Below are 17443 nucleotides of genomic sequence, written 5' to 3'. Positions count from 1 at the left end.
ACCCTTATGTCTCCAAACACTCTACAAAAAGTTTGTGAACTAACTCTCAGAACATGCCTGCAAGGTATTATGAACCTGGGGAAACCGAGGCATAGAATAGTAATGAGATTGGAACAAAGCATTCAGTCAGTCTGTTGCAAAGCTAGGAATAAAAGTCATTTCTGTGCTGAAGGATTAGCTTACCAAGGCAAAGGTGGAGAGAGCCCAGAACTGGAACTCAGGAAAGCTGCTTTTTGTTCCCACCTCTGCCACTGACCTGCTGGGCGATCCAGGGCAAGCCATCTGTCTTTCCCCTCCCTCCCTCTGTCTGTCTTGTCTGTTTAGCATGTAAACTCTTGGGGGCAGGGTCTGTCTCTCACTATGTGTTTGTACAGCTCCTAGCACAACGGAGTCCTGAACTTAGCTGGGGCCTCCAGGTACTACTGTAATACACATAACTAATGCACACCCAAACCAGTATGCACTATCTGCAGTCCAGTAGATTAGCAGAGAGGTGTTTGCAGGGAGTGAAAAACTTGCTTTAAAGACTGACTGAAAAGGAAAAAAGATCCACATTGGCCCAATTGCCCTACAGAAATATAACAAGGGATGAAATACAGGGCCTGACAGTACAAAGAGTGAAGGGTAAGAGAACCAAGACACTGATATCAAGTGCCAGGGGACTGTTATTATTACCCCTGGCCAAAGGGTTATCAGAAATTAGGAGACAGTTATCAGGCACAAGCAGAAGGTAGATTAGGACATTGCCAACAGTGGGCATGTGGTGAGTCACAACTAACACACACACTGAATTTGTTTACTGCCATTGCGTCCTCCATGTCTTCCCCTCTCTCACCTGTTTTGTCCACCTGGAGTGCTCTAGTGTGAGCTCTTTGGGGCAGGCAACACCTGTAACAAACCAAAATCACTCCAGTTCCTGCCACTGAAACAGACAACCATGATGATGGTGACTGAACACTGATAGCAAATCCAGCTGTCCTACAGGCTATGTTTACACACCCATGTATGAGACACACAGCCACTGTGAAACAGCCTTGCCACCCAGATGCAAAACTGAACACAACTGAACCACTCACCGGGAGGGTCTGGCGCATTGTGTTATCCTAGCACAATGGAGCTTTAGGAGCCCGGCTGAAAGGTACTATTGCTTATACTTAGCATCTCTATGGCATCTTCCTTCCAAGGAATGCCAAGTGCATTGTAGATATTAACCACTTGAGAAGGATGGTTCAGTGGTTAGGGTCTGACCCAGGACGTGGGGAGAAATTCCCTGTTCTGCCACAGACTTCCTGGTTGACTTTGGGCAGGTCACTTAACCTCTTTATGTCTCAGCTCCCCAGCAGTACAATGGGGATACTAGCACTGCCCTGCCGCACAGGGGTGTGGTGACAATAAATACCATACAGCTCGTGAACCACCTCACAGATTCAAGAGCACCAGGCTACAAGAGCTAAGTATTATTAATTCAACTTTAAGATACAAGCAGGTTTTTTTATCCCCATTCTACAGGTAGGGTAAATGGAGACACAGAGAAGTTAAGTGAATTGCCCACACAGGCACAATCGGGACTAGAACTCAGGACACCTGATGCCCAGGCCTCTGCTCTGCTTTCTCACTTTCCTACATATCGACACCAGCATGCTAGTCCCATGAGATCAGGGATCTAGGCTAAGCAGCCTAGTTAATAGTCAAGGCCACCAGGAGCTGCTCTGAGCTTGTTACACTATCAACACACAATACAAATAGGATGACATCCCTTGCTATGCTGCATTGGGGGAGGGAACCAGTCTTCCTCTCCTATTCCCTGCCTCTCCTCTATAGGAAGATCTGTGCCCTCCCCCACCACAACTTCTCCTGCAGGAGGGAGGGGAAGAAAGAGGCCACGCTGAGTCGCTTAATGCCCTCTCCCCTCTGAGAAGTTGCATTAAATCTCCGTGGGGATGGCTGAACTTCTTCTAAAACTCAGAAAATTGCATCACTGATTTCACCCTCATTCATTGAGTCTCCATCCTGGTAAAGAGTGGGGAGCTCCTAACCAACTCTCACCCAATCCCTGCACATGCTGGTCTGTCTGTCTGTCTGTTTGGAGGCCAAGATCGCCTTTTGGATCAATTTCCCCTCTTGCCCCCATTTTCATCCCGTGGCCACACATCCTGTCCCCACCTCAGGAGGAGACGGTGCCACCCTGCATTCCTTCATAATGGCCAGCGCCATGACAACAGCCATTAAAGATGGCCACCTTCCAAGCTCAGCTAGATCTACTGTAGCCACTGGGACAAATGGTACAAGGGAATATGAGCAGCACCTCCTCGAGAGGTGCAGCAGAGGGTGCTCTCCACCTGCCTCATCCTGCTCCCCCAAGCCTTTTGGGACTGACTCCTCCCAGGCCAAGAACCACCAATGCCTCCTGGATTGAACCTTCTAGGTGCCTTTGTTGTGCCATCCTCCTGCGAAGAGCAGCCGTGGGGTGCCTGGCATGGAACTAGCAATATCGGCAAAACTGTGCACAGAGATAGCGGAACTACCCAATCTAACCAAGTGGGGTTACTGGGGTCTCTGAATGCCTGTGTCTAGTGATGTCCAGGTGAGTCTGAGAATGGCCTCAAGTCCATCTTGAAGGAAATCCAAAAAGAAAGCGAGACAGTAGACTCTGCACCCCATTTACCAGGGGTTGGGGGACAGGGGAAATCCTGACCTGGGATTACAGCTGGAGGGATACTGTTCACTTCACAATTCATCAGAGAAATGTCACCATATTTGGGGGATGAGTTGCTAGACAAATATTGGTTTCATTATTCTCCCACCTGAAAGAGTTGGGTAAAGAATGCACGGGACCATGCTTGAATTTTGCAACATTTTTCAAATCAAATATTCCTGACTCCTTTGCGTCCTGTGTTCTCTCCCGAGACTCCTTTAGTACCGTGTAGATATCTCACCGATACCCTGTGTGCACCTGATGCAAGATTACTTTAGAAGGGGGATCTTTATAAATACCTTAGGCATGAGCCGGCAAAGAACATCGTGGCCTGGGACTCTTTTACAAGTGGGGAAACGATATCACGGAGTCAGATGCCATGGAACGCTCAGATCTGGAGCCCAGGTAGAACGGAGCACAGTAATGGGCAGCAATGAATATGGAGCTCTCTGAGAGGAAGCCATTTGCATTACATTGTCTTTGTGCCTCCTTGCATAAACATGCCATATGTCTTAGGTCTGATGGCTCTGCTATCATATCCAACATACTCCAAATGCACCTTGTTCATTCCTTTTCTTCTCAGCCACCAAAAGACATCTTGGGCCAGATCCCCTCCTGGTGTAAATCAGCATCACTTCCTTGTCTTCAGTGAGCTACATCAATTTCCACTAACCAAGGATCTGGCTCTTACGTACCTTGCCAGATCTTTAGCTGATGTAAATCAGCATCGCACTCTTGACATCAGTAGAGTTACACCAGTTTAATCAGCAGAGGATCTGGCCCGATACAGATACAGATACAGATATTAACTGTGCTTTATAAAATGACTGCATTTTGGATAAAATGTACTGCTAAAAGTCCAATTTTCATTGCAAGAATAATGCTCTTTCACAGCGGAGCCATGGACAGTCCAGGTTTGTACATCAGATAGTTTAGAGCAATGGTTCTCAACCAGGGGTACATGTACCCCGGAGGGTATGCAAAGGTCTTCCAGGGGGTACATCAACTCATCTAGATATTTGCCTAGTTTTACAACAGGCTATAGAAAAAGCACTAGCAAAATCAGTACAAACTAAAATTTCATACAATGACTTGTTTATACTGCTCTATACGCTCAAATGTAAGTACAAAATTTATATTCCAATTGATTTATATTATATGGTAAAAAGGAGAAAGTCAGCAATTTTTCAGTATGGTGTGCTGTGACACTTTGGTGTTTTTATGTCTGATTTTCATAAGGAAATAGTTTTTAAATGAGGTGAAACCTCGGGGTATGCAAGACAAATCAGACTCCTGAAAGGGGTACAGTTGTCTGGAAAGGTTGAGAGTCACTGGTTTAGAGGCAGGTACACAGATTGCAAATGGCCCAAGTGTGAATTAAATAAGACTTTTACCCTACTAGGAAAAAAATATGGATAATCAGGGAAAGCAACAAAAGATGAAGGCAGCAAAAACAAAATAACAACCCACAAAGAGAGTAGATCTTGAAAAGCAGCAGGGATCTGGAGTCTTTGTCTTTGTGTGGGTTTCTCCTGCCCTCTAGCTCTGATCTGAACAGATGTGCTTGATGCAGGAAGGGTGATTAACAAGCCGAATCCTTAGTCCAATTTGGGCTTAAAAATGTAATAGGGAGAGAGGGAGGGAGGATGTTGGGGGAGAGGAGTATTAGAGAGATTTGGGTCTCTAAGAAGGTTAAATCCCCACAAATAGCATTCAGCCTGTGGCAGTTCTAAAGCAGCAAAATTCCCTTTATTTAAACACTTGGGCTTAAAATATATATATATATATATATATATATATATATATATATAAGAAGATTTTGGAGAAATTATACTAAAATTTGTCCAGTTGTTTCCATGTCCATCTGCACCAGTGCCTGTTTATGGAACGTCATGCCTGTCTTTCCATGATCACCCTCTGTTTTCCTTTCTCTCTCCATTTCCACCAACCTCATCATGGGCTGTACCCCCACGCAGCCAGTCTGTCTGGGAGGCCAAATGGTTCCCCTTCTGATGAAACCCAGAATGAGAGGCATGAGGGTGGTAACCGGGGGCTCCCCAAGCTGACATCTTCTGTGATCTGGGCAATTGAGTTCCTCTGAGTTGATCCCAGGAGGGGAGGCCAAAGCAGCCATGTCCTGGTTTTCACTAACCCTAAACTGTGTCAAAGCAGCTGCAGGGACAGGTTGGGATTCGATTAGGAGAAACATTAAGTTAGAAAGGGATTTATTTCTAACAAAAAACAGCTTGGGAGGATTGTTAGGACCCTGGTGTGCTCCTGAGAGCAGGGCTCTTAATCCTAAAACCTTTGGCAAGCACTGGCAGGGAGTTTCCGGAGCAAGGTCTCCTGTGCAAGGGGGAGCTTTCTCCACAGCCTGGTGTGAGCTGTCAGAAAACACCCAGGCCACTGCCACTCGGCCCTCCCAACACAAAGGAGACGGCTGCACTTACTTGAAGAAGTCTTCCTTACAGTAGACGCTCCCGGCTCTGGAGAAGCACCTGTCCGCCAGCTGCATCTGGCAGTCTGCGCACTTGAGGCAGGAGCTGTGCCAATGCCTGTCGAGGACTTTCAGGATGAATTTATCCAGGATGTGCTGGTTGCAGCCGGCGCACTGGGGAATCTCTGACGAGGCAGCAGTTGGGGGGGAGGGGAGAGAGAGAGGAGAAGAGCAGGGTCAGTGAGGACAGCCCCATTTGGAGAAAGGAAAAGGCGCGAGAGAGCCTCGGAGGCCTGTATCTCCCTGCTCCGTGGAAAGAGAGGGAGCCAGTCACCGAGTTAGAGATTTGCGTTCAGGGAGCTAGGCCCACCTGGTGTCCCAGTCCCTTCGGGGTGCAAACACTGTGTGCTCACCCAGCCCCCTGCTCTCCCATCGCTCCAGCTCTACACACGCCTGTGCTGAACAGTGTTACACCTCAGCAGTGCCTCGAGACCCCAGCCGAGATGGGGGCCCCACTGTGCTAAGCTCTGCACAGATATAGCGGGAGATATCCCTTCAGTGGCTTCTGCTCCCCTTCCTTGTCCAGGCTGTTCGCCTCATCCACCCCCTCGAGGCCCTGAGCAGCTTCACCCTACCTCGCCTCAGCTCCCATGCCTTCCTGCCCCCTCTCCGTAGTCTCTCCCCTTGCCTCCTCCCCCCACTCTTGGCTTCCAGCCTTCTCTCACACTGCCCCCCGTCCTTGGGGCAGCTTCCCGTGCACCAACTGCCCCTTCCCTTCCTCAAAGCCCCCCTTAAAACTCCCTGCCTTCAGCCTCCCCAGACCAGCCTCGCTGACCACGTCCCCCTGCCGCCCCCAGAGACAGCACAGCCACCACAAGGCTTGCTTCGTACCGGACGGGCACCTCTAGGCTCTAACGTCTTTGGGGTGGGGCTCTATTGCTTTTGCCCAGTGCCAGGGACACCTGTGGCATGAGATGAACAAGGCCGCCTACTCTGGTGCTCCCCTACATGCCTCATCCCTGGTGGGGAATGGGCATGTCGCAAGTTTCCCCTCCCAGAGGTCCCGTCGGGGGTCCCCCTCCCAGGCCCATCCCAATGGAAGAGTCTGGGCTGTAATCCCATGGCTCTCCAGGGCAGCACTGGTGGCATAGAAGTGCTCGGCAGAAGCACTTTGCTGTGCTCTGCCACCCATTGGCATCAGAGCCATGGCAGGAGCCAGGTGCTCCCCAATGCCTTCCTGCTCCTGGAGGTGCGGGGGGCTACTCGGCTGTGTGGAGGGGGTCATTACAAACCCTGTCTTCAGGAACAAGCTCCTGTTTGTGAGGCACAGTTATTGTGAGAGTCCAACCAGCACCCCATTACCCGCCCCCTCACATACTGACATCCTGGCCTAGCTCTCCCACGGCAGTGAGCGGGAGAGGCTCTGGCAATATCTGTGGGGCATGAGCCCCCTCCACTCGCAGAAGTAGGCAGGTGTAGACTGTCAGCTGTGTGGGGAGGAGCGACACCCTAAAATATTCTTTACACTAAAGAAGGTCTTCCTAAAAAGTGGTTGTGGGGGCTCAAAGCTGAGCTCCCGACCATCCACTCCCACTAGCAATTCCCCAGCATGTTGTGCGAGAGGAGCAGCCACCCCCATGCCCTGGCGTAATTCCAGCCTGGCAAAGAACACCCGGCTGCCTACATTCCCCGGCAGTTACGGGCTCTGTGTGAATCACTCTGCATTGAGTTTAACATAAAAGCCTAGGTCAGGTGACACGTACTTAGTGCACACACAAACTCTACCTGAGGAGAACATTACTGAGGTCGTAAAGTCCCACACACAGTCCGTGCCCCTCCCCACCCTCCGCCCCCGTTTCTTCCTGGCCCGAACTGGCCTCTGGTCACCCACACACCCACGTTCCCTGTCCCCACTGGCTCCCCATCTACAGTACTTCCCCTGCCAGGTCTGGCTCTTGTCCCCTCTACATTCAGTTCAAGCAGCTTCCTCCCGCACCATGCCTGAGCCCTGGAGGGGAAGCAGTGAGGGCACATGAAGCGACAGGCTTCCTGCTTTCAGTTCAGGTGCCCAGCCCCACCACCGCTTGGCCTGAAGCACCCATGAACTGCAATTGCTGGCAAAGTCCCACTGTGGACAAAGTCTCTGGGGAATTAAGCTGAGAATTCCTCACAAGTCTCTACTGAGCATGTGCAAACTGCAATTTTTCAGAGGCTGGAAACTTGGGTGGCCAAATTTAGATGGTTTTCACGAAGATGACAAACCGCTGCCCTCCCTCTCCAAACTGCAAGTCCCTGATCCAATGCACGAGAGCACGAGAGCTTTGCAAAGAAGAAAGGTCACCAGGATTTTTTAACATGAGCAAAACAACATATTTCATTTCCCCTAGCCTTGTTCTCTGAAACCGTTGAGCCATTTTGGCTCAAATTTTCCAGAACAATTCAGCCTGAGGCAGACACCCAGCATGGAACATTTCAGCCTAAAAACCAGTCAAAGTCTGGCAAATTGATAAGCAACTGAAAACCGAGTCTTTTTAATGGGAGGTGTCAGGCAACTTTAGTAATAGGTGGTGCTACCAGCCCCTGCCTGTGATACAATGGATTGTGAAGAGTAGGGACAAGGCAGGGTACAGGTAATACCTCAAAACAAAACAATCTGTAAGGATTCAGCAGAGAGCACATAAGTGCTAATATAACCACCCAGACATGGTCTTGGTGTTTAGCATGACTAAGAGCATGAGCCTCTACAGCTTTAGTTAAAGGAGTAACTCCTCTAGTCAGCAGCTATATAAGGTTCTTATCGTCTTATATGGACCAGCTACTAGAAGGTAACAAAGACATGCAGTTTGCTCGGGTGGAGTATACTAACAGATGATGATTCCAAACCAATCAGCAGGGTATCTAATGGAGTATGCAAACAGAGAGAGAGAGAAAAGCGACAGCAAAGAAGAGTGACATCAGTACAGAGCTTACACATCAAGATCATGGGGCTCATTACTGCCAGTAGAAGCAAGATTGGATGGTATACCCAGGTATTTAGCTTAGGGTTGTCGAGTCTCCAGGAATCAAAGATTAATCGTTAAAGATTATGTCGTGTGATGAAACATCCAGGGATACATCCAACCAAAATTGGCAACCTTAATTTGGCTTGAAGGGAGGCACTGTCTATAGCCATGCAAAAATTCTCCTGTGCTACACAGATCTGCATGGCAATCCAAGAGCAGACATCAAATCAGAGCATACATGCTGCATGTAGTTTGTACATTCTCGCATTCCCTGCAGTGTCAATGGGCTATGGTGTAGCTCCTTCACTTTCTGACCTAAATTGTTGCATGGTGTTCCTGGGCTCTGTTAAATGGCTACCCCGTTCCACACCAATGGTGGCTGCATTTCACTGTTGACTGAAATGGTCCCACTCTGCAGTATTTATGCTTTGTAAAGAGCTTTTGAAATATTTTGGGGTGAGAGGCTCAGTATAAAAGCAAGCTATATATCTAGCTATCTAGACTCATATAAGATGTCTGTCTAGAGACAGACAGCTTATATAGATCTGGATAGCTAGATATTTATCTCCATTTCTATCTGCCTATAGTTCAGAATAAGCAGAGAGGGCTGTAAAAGTCTGCAAGAGAAGATTGCCCTGTAAAAGCAATGCACATAATGCTGCCATGCATGCCTAAAAGATGATTGATTTTAAAGAAATATGCCCCATAGCAGGAGTGTAATATCACAGGAGATGTTTGTGCATCAGCTCTTTCTTTCACTTGTCTATTGGGCAGTTCTGTGGTATCAGGACGACTGACTAGCAGTAAATATTTGGGCATTTTTATGCTGCCACAAATCTAGAGAAGGGTCAGGAAAGAGTTACCTGATTGTACCAAAATGAAACAAATAAGCTCATTGGCTTATTTATTGATATGCTTTTTAAAGCTCACACACATTGGCCAGCCTGAAGCCAGTTTACTCTGAGAAATAGATTACATTAAAAAAAAAAGTGAATTCTACTTCTGATAAAGTTCTTTATTGATTGGCAGAAGTATGTAGCTATTCAGCTTGTGAACCAATCAAAATGCATCTTCTCAGATACAGCATGGGGAGGAACTCAAAGGCTTTCTCAGTTGTTTTCAGGGCTGCTTTGGAGAGCTGAGGCTGGTTGTAAGGAAGGATGGCCTTGTGGTTTAGGATACGTCTACACTGCAAAGAAACACTGGTGCTCCAAGTCTCAGAGCCTGGGTCAATTGACCACAGCTCGCACGGCTCGGGCTGCAGGCTGAAAATAGCAGAGCAGACAATCCCTCTAAGGCTGGAGCCTCGGCATGGAGACCGTCCCCTCTTGCTGGGTTTCAGAGCCCAAGCTCCACCCCAAGCCTGAATGCCTGCACTGCGAGTCCAAGTCAATAGAGACTCAGCGTTGTGGGTTTCTCTTTGCAGTGTAGACATAAGGCACTGAGGTAGGGTTCAAAAGATCTGCCTTCAGTTTCCACCTCTGCCACAGCCTGTGGGTGTAACCTTGGGCAAGTCTCTTAATCTCAGGTCCCACATGGATAGCAGGCTAATAAAACTCTTTTATCTTTTGAAATTAAAGCTATTAAGGGCAGAGACTGTCTCTTACCATGTGTATGTATAGTGCCTAGCACAATCTTGGTAGTGGCCTCTAGGCCCCATTCTCATATGAATTACAAAATCTTATTTTATAATTCTTGATCCCAGGTTCTTGCTCCTTGAGTGATCCATGTGGCTAAACCCAGAGAGGCCTTAATGGGTTCCAAAGGGTGCCTCATCCATGCCCTCTGGATGGTCCATGTGACACAAGGCAGCAAAGATCAGAGGGGGGAAAATTCCCTTCCAAAGATTAAAAAAATAAAGAAAAAAAGATATTAGATAGAATCAATGTGCCCGCTTTGTCTTTTGAAATGGAATTGCCTTCCTTGGGGTCAGCTCTTCCACTGCCATCATATGTCTGCAGAATGGCTTTCATTTATTTTAACTAAATTATTTGGTATAATAGGAATAATGTTAATGGAATTATACACTGTGACCAGATTACTGTCTAGCTCTTTAACAACAAATGTCTCAGCTTCACCTCTGCGCTTACAGTATTTTTGATAAATACTTTACCTCGGCATTTGTCTTTTAGTGGCAGACAGTTATCCACACCACACATAATTAGATTAACGGTGCTGCTTAATTGACTGCATATCTATCTGTACAAATTCATTCTGCTTGTCCTTATGTATCTACCTACCTGTCCACCCAACCAGATATTTATGATGATCATGGACTGCAGATAACACTGTCCAATAAGAGGAGACAGAATTATGTGACCTAGAATAGCCTAGCACTGTAGCTCTCGCACAGTAGATGATCAATTGTTATTAGAGGCAAACATTACTGGCTCTAGCTATTGGCTGAGGCAGGGTCACATGAACCTGAGACCGACAGGAAAGAAACCTCAGTGTGGAGTCAACCTGCCCAGGATGGTTCCAATACCATATGGGGGGGAAAAATCAGACTTACAGTACAATGATAAACAGTAGCACATGACAAGGTTGAGTTATATAATGCAATCGCACTGCCTGATTTGTGTGCATCACTACACCCTAGTCAGGCCAAATTCTGCCAGCCTCTGGCGCTCTGCAATGGCATTTGTAACCCATCCCAGCACACTGCAGGCCTCTGACTTCCTTTAGCAGTTGGACGACGTAAGAGGATAAGGGACTACTACTTCTGGCACCTAGGACAAGTCCTCTTTTAGCTCAAGTGAAAAAAGCCCATGGTTTTATTGCTAGAAGTCCTTGGTTCAAAGCTGCCCAATAGCAACCCAAGCAGGCTTCATTATACCGCGATAACGTTATAGTCAACAGGCGGAAGCTGGTTGCTGATTTTGCTTTTTAAGAAAAAAAATTGAGCATTTACTTTGGGAGGAAGACTCCCTCCCCCACCCCAAGATTTTTATTGAAAATAATCTGAAAATTCCTCTGTGTCTTGAATTTTTTAATATGTTCTTCAACCGATGTTAAGAGTTAAAAAAAAGGAAATAGCACCGTTTAATGGTGAACTCCAGAAACTAGTTACTGATTGATTTCTGGCCAGGATTTTCTAAAGCAAAGTGCCTCATTTCTGAGATAGCTAGGGGCCTGATAGCAAGAAAGGGTTGAGCCACTGCCCTCTGACAAATTGACTCAGACTACAAATCAAGGCACCCAAATCACTGGAAAACTGAATGCTCTGGGCTAGGACCTGTCCTCCTGCTGTGTGGCTTCATTGGAGGGGAAAGAGATCACAGGGAGACATTCCCCAGAACACACAGCAGAAAAGGATGCTTCCCTAGCACTCACACCAAACTTTTTGGTGGCCTCCGAGTGCAGCCACTGACTCTTGCTGGTGGCCGCTCTCACACGTTTTCCTAAAATATTTAATTATCTTTAGTAAAACCAAATAAGTATGCATACGTACATATCCAAATCATTGCAATTTATTTATTGCTAGCTAGTAAGTCTGTTGTGAAAAGTGATATTAACAAGCATACACGTATTGCTTTTCACCGCAGACTTATTCAGCCCTGTCAAGCCTGGGGACAAATTAAGCCCTGGATGGGGGGTTGGGGAAGGCAGTGGGGGCCAGGGGCAATGAGGGTGGGAAGGGTAGGTGGGAGGGGCTGGAGCCCAAAGCCCTGCGGCCAGAGCCTGCCACCCCCATGCCTCGCCACCCCAGGGCTGAAGCCTAAAGCCTGAACCCCATCACCCCTGGGAAGGTGGGGATCTCACCAGCTGCCTGGTCCTCCAGCATTGTGCCCCAAGTTTTTTCCACAGGGGGAGCAGGGCCCAACCACTGCTGGCGGCTCCAACAACCAACACAAAGGTGGTGCATCCCAGAGCAACAGGGAGGGGCCTCTACTTCGCCCCCCGCAATAACAGCCCAGGAGGCTGTGGCTGCAAGAAAAGCCCCTGGTGGCCACATGCAGCCACGGTAGCCACATTTGAGAAACGCTCCCCTAGCTGGATATCATGTAAGCTGTGATGCACAGCATGAGAGAGCCAGAGGTAAACACTGTGGCTTTTCATAGATTCCAAGGCCAGACGGCACCATAGTGATCGTCTAGTCTGACCTCCTTGATAACACACCCCAGAGAATTCCCCCAAAATAATTCCTGGAGCAGATCTTTTCGAGAAACATCCTGTCTTGATTTTAACATTTCCAGTGATGGAGAATCCACCACAACCCTGGGTAAATTGTTCCAATAATAAATTACCCTTACTGTTAAAAATCTACAGGAAAGCATGCCTGTCTCCATGCATCCCCAGCTCTGCCTGCCCAACGGGATCCCACCCAGGCTGCAGCTTTTAGGAGGAGTAGAGGTCCATGTATTGAACATACACCCAGCTCTCCCTATAAGCACCAGCCAGGGCATAACTTGGCACTACCCCATTATCAACATTAAAATAAATGTAGCTAGTTCTCAGATTCTGGTATCATTCTTTGCTCGGCTTCATAGATTGTTTGCTTATCATAGAATATCAGGGTTGGAAGGGACCTCAGGAGGTCATCTAGTCCAACCCCCTGCTCAAAGTAGAACCAATCCCCAATTTTTGCCCCAGATCCCTAAATGGCCTCCTCAAGAATTGAACTCACAACCCTGGGTTTAGCAGGCCAATGCTCAAACGACAGACATGGTGTGGTCTGTTTGGGTGCCATTCACCAGCAGCACGTTTTAGATCAGGGCAGTGTTTGGAATGATTTATAACACTGGCTTCATCTTTATGGCATTATCTATCCCTGTCAGGGAAAAAAATAGCTAATTATTGAAACAACATGGATTGTGAAATACTCTGTGAAATTCTTCATGTCCATTTGTCACTGAGGGGAGCCGCCGAAATCAGATGCAGTGATAATCCAAGAGAATCCTGAATGGGCAGGGTCCCAAAGCAAACCACACAGCAGAGCCCCCAAACGTTAGGTCATCCAACTCGGAATTTTACAGATGGTCCCTATTTTTTTTAATAGGCTGAACCAAACCCTTCAGCTATGAATGCTCCTGAAATCTGGGGCATTCCAAATCCAGCTCCCGCTCCATATCTCAATCACTCACACTTTATAGTACATGCACAGAGGAACCTGCTTTTACTGAACACAGATGTAAGTAGCAGCTAATGGAGATACTCCTTTAAAAATAAATAAAAAGCCTCTACGAGGCTATAACACGATAACTAACTCCATTTGAAGCAGACAAAACTCCACATTTTTTCATTGCAGCCCAATGTCAGAATTGCTTTTCCTGTTCTAGGGAGCGATCTGTGTTTACATGGAGGACTTGGGGTCCTGAGGTCTTAGCTCAGGTGCACTCCCTGTAGGCTCCGGTGGAAGTTCTACTTGAGTGGGAACTGCAAAATCAGGCTTTAAAGGAAAAAAATAAATGACATCACTCCGCGTCTAATCCAGAACCCCTTGAAGACTTTCCCTTGACTTCAAGGAGCAGTCAATCAGAACCTATCGGGTGCGGGGTGGGGGGTGGGGGGAGTATTTAACACATGTATGGCAGTATCACTGCAAAGCATGGGTGAGGATCATGGCCCTGTTGTGCTAGAAACCGTACAAACACATATGAAGGCAGGGTCCCTGCCCTGGAGATAGGGACGCAATCAATATATACAATGTTTCAACACTCATACAAATTTGCTGCTTTAAAATTATTATAAATAAAGTAAAAGACAACTAATCCCATCTGCCCCTCAGTCTCATCCTCATTAATTGCTCTGTTCCTTATATGTGTCACAGCAGAGGTGGGTCTAAAGGAGAGGTTTGATATACAAAATATTACACTCATATAGGCATTTCATCTCAAAGACTACATACGTGCAGTACCAATGCCATGCAGCCACCTCTAGGGATGGAGAGCCCTGGCTGACTGTTGCATAGCACACTGCACAGCAATAGAGGAGAAGACATTGGCTGACCAATAACGCTGTTATAGGATCCTTAAGGTCCATGCTCAGCAGACAGAAGCTCAGGTTTTAATCTCTCATTGGAAAGATTCATTCCCACACACTAAATTTTAGATCGCTATAGACAGATAGATCTGATGCTGCATTCTTTGCACACCCAGAACTCACTCATGTCAATGGGAACTTTGTGTATGTAATTAGTGGAGGATTGGGCCCATAATGTGGGGCAGCATAAAGAACTTATTGCCAGGCGTTTGCAATGACCACATTACTCGTAGGTGCCTGAGCTACGAGTGAATTATATAGCTTTTCCCAGATTAGCAGCAATGAAAACTTTATAGCATCCCCGCCATCACATATTTTGTTTATGCCACTAATTTTTGTCCTTTAAAAAAAAATCCTGCTCTGCTATTTCCTCCTTGAAGTGCATTAGTTACTATGGAAACAGTGATGTCATTTGTATGGGCAGAGCTTAATGACATCCAGAAGTACTGAAAGAAGCCTATGGGAGTTTTGCATGAGTGAGGGCTGCAAGATTAGGCCCTATATTGTTACATGAGATAACATGAGACAAGGTCAGAACCAGAGCTAATGGGCCGTATCCCCTGCTTGTCTCCACGGCAGTAGTTCCATCAACTTCAGTGGAGCTAATGCCCATTTACACTAACCTTGTCTACACTAAAGGGAAAAGTCGATCTAAGCTACGCAATTTGAGTATGAATTGTGTAACTCAAATCGACGTAGCTTAGATCTACTTACCGTGGGGTCCACACTACGTGACGTCAACAGGAGACTATTTTCCATCGACTCCCCTTACTCTTCTCGATCAGGTGGAGTACAGGAGTTGATGGGAGAGCAATCAGCGGTTGATTTAGCGGGACTTCACTAGACCCACTAAATCAACCGCTGATGCATCGATCGCCACAGCTTCAATCCTCCGGAAAGTGTAGACAAGCCTGATCTGGCTTGATCTGGATTTGGATCTGGCCTGATTTTATTTTTGTAAAGGACTTTCAGGTGCTGTATTGCAGCAACATGTTTTCAGATAGCCCCAGATTCATTATTCCGACTGGAGAACAGAAAGGAAAATCTTATTAAGAGAAAACTATACCAAGAGAAAGAGAAAAAGAAAGAGAAGGAATCCCATAAAACCAGATTCCAGTTCATTCACTGCCCTGGGCTGATGTAGGGTGTTTCAGGATGGAATCGGTTTTAACCTTTGCAATAAAACACCTCCAAAAACAATAATGTAAAAGAAAGGGGTGATGCATGTTACAGCTATTGGTTTATACTCTACTAACATCATCAAATGCAAATTAAAATCATACATTTGTTGTACATAACATAACACTGTTCGTAGTATATGGCTGCTATCTCTCAGGGAGTCCTAGTGATATGTAGAAATGGACTTGAGGTTCATTTTCATGGCTTGTTATTCTCAGCAACTCTAAATAAACATTATAATATGACCGATCATAAAGTAGGTTGAATATATTCATATCTGCCCACTACAAAAATGTTTAGATAGATAGATAGATAGATAGATAGATAGATAGATAGATAGATAGATAGATAGATAGATAGATGTTGAACTGCCTTGTTACAAGAAATTTCATTCTGAAACCCTTGTATAACTGGGATACAGTCTCTCAAAATCCAGGATTTTTAAAACCAATGGGAATTCCTGAACCTACAAAAAGCCCTGGGGATGGACAATTCCTGGTTCCCCTAAGTACTGGAAGTATTGAAAAGAAAGGAGTAAAGAAGGGAACTTTCTCAGAAGCAACAGGGTTTGTGCAGGCTCTCCAAAGGGGAAATGGAAATCTCTCTCAGAAGAAGCTAAGATTGCTCCTGGTGCCCAGGAGAAGCTGAGCTTTGCTCCGGCTGGCCAGAGAGGAGACTGTTTCGGCCTTGCCATGTTGAAGGGAGTAGCACTAGAAGAAGCTCTACCAGCTTGAATGAATCTATGAAAGGCCCAAATTATGCCCAGTGGGGTTGCCCCAGTGTAAAGGAGAGGAAAATTTTCCCCAAAACACTGATTTGGGCTCCAGATTCCAGCCCTGAACTAGTCTGAGGCTCACTCATGAGAACATAAGCATGGCCATACTGGATCAGACCAAAGGTCCATCTAGCCCAGTATCCTGCCTTCCGACAGTGGCCAATGCCAGGTGCCCCAGAGGGAATGAACAGAACAGGTAACCATCAAGTGATCCATCCCCTGTCGCCCATTCCCAGCTTCTGGCAAACACAGACTAGGGACACCATTTCTGCCCATCCCGGCTAATAGCCACTGATGGACCTATCCTCCATAAATGTATCTAGTTCTTTTTTGAACCCCGTTATAGTCTTGTCCTTCACAACATCCTCTGGCAAGGAGTTCCACAGGTTGACTATGCGTTGTGTGAAAAAATACTTCCTATTGTTTGTTTTAAACTTGCTGCCTATTAATTTCATTTGGTGACCCTTAGTTCTTGTGTTATGAGAAGGAGTAAATAACACGTCCTTATGTACTTTCTCTACATCAATCATGATTTTATAGACCTCTATTATATCCCCCCTTAGTCATCTTTTTTCCAAGCTGAAAAGTCCCAGTCTTATTAATCTCTCCTCATATGGCAGATGCTTCATACCCCTAATTATTTTTGTTGCCCTTTTCTGAATCTTTTCCAATTCCAATCTTTTTTGCGATGGGATGACCACATCTACATGCAGTATTCAAGATGTGGGCATACCATGGGTTTGTATATAGACAATATGATATTTTCTGCCTTATTATCTATCCCTTTCTTAATGATTCCCAACATTCTGTTCACTTTTTTGACTGCCGCTGCAAATTGAGTGGATCTTTTCAGAGAACTATCCACAATGACTCCAAGATCTCTTTCTTGAGTGGTAACAGCTAATTTAGACCCCATCATTTTATATGTATAGTTGGGATTATGTTTTCCAATGTGCATTACTTTGCATTTATCAACACTGAATTTCATCTGCCATTTTGTTGCCCAGTCTCCCAGTTTTGAGAGATCCTTTTGTAGCTCTTCGCAGTCTTCCTGGGACTTAACTATCTTGAGTAGTTTTGTATCATCTGCAAATTTTGCCACCTTATTGTTTACCCCCTTTTCCAGATCATTTATGAATATGTTGAACAGGACTGGGCCCAGCACAGACCCCTGGGGGACACCACTATTTACCTCTCTCCATTCTGAAAACTGACCATTTATTCCTACCCTTTGTTTCCTATCCTCCAGTCATTTGGTACAGAAGCTGGTTTAAATGATAGGTTACCGATGACAGATAGTAGTCCTGCAATTTCACATTTGAGCTCCTTCAGAATTCCTAGGTGAATACCATCTGTCCTGGTCACTTATTCCT

General features: G+C 46.2%; 1 protein-coding gene across 1 annotated transcript in view; it reads right to left on the bottom strand.

Moving 5' to 3' along the window:
* LHX4 (LIM homeobox 4) overlaps nucleotides 1-11918 on the bottom strand; it is a 48427-nt gene extending 36509 nt beyond the window's left edge. The window contains exons 1-2 of the mRNA XM_075131953.1: nucleotides 11897-11918; nucleotides 5146-5317 (exon numbers count right to left, since the gene is read on the bottom strand). Of these exons, the coding sequence (XP_074988054.1) occupies nucleotides 5146-5317; nucleotides 11897-11918 (194 nt within the window). The remainder of the gene's footprint in view (nucleotides 1-5145; nucleotides 5318-11896) is intronic.
* Between the last annotated feature and the right edge of the window lie 5525 nt (nucleotides 11919-17443).

This window comes from Caretta caretta, chromosome 8 (genome assembly GCF_965140235.1).
Source record: "Caretta caretta isolate rCarCar2 chromosome 8, rCarCar1.hap1, whole genome shotgun sequence".
In the NCBI taxonomy this organism is placed as follows: domain Eukaryota; kingdom Metazoa; phylum Chordata; order Testudines; family Cheloniidae; genus Caretta; species Caretta caretta.
This window is presented reverse-complemented; position numbering and strand designations above follow the sequence as displayed.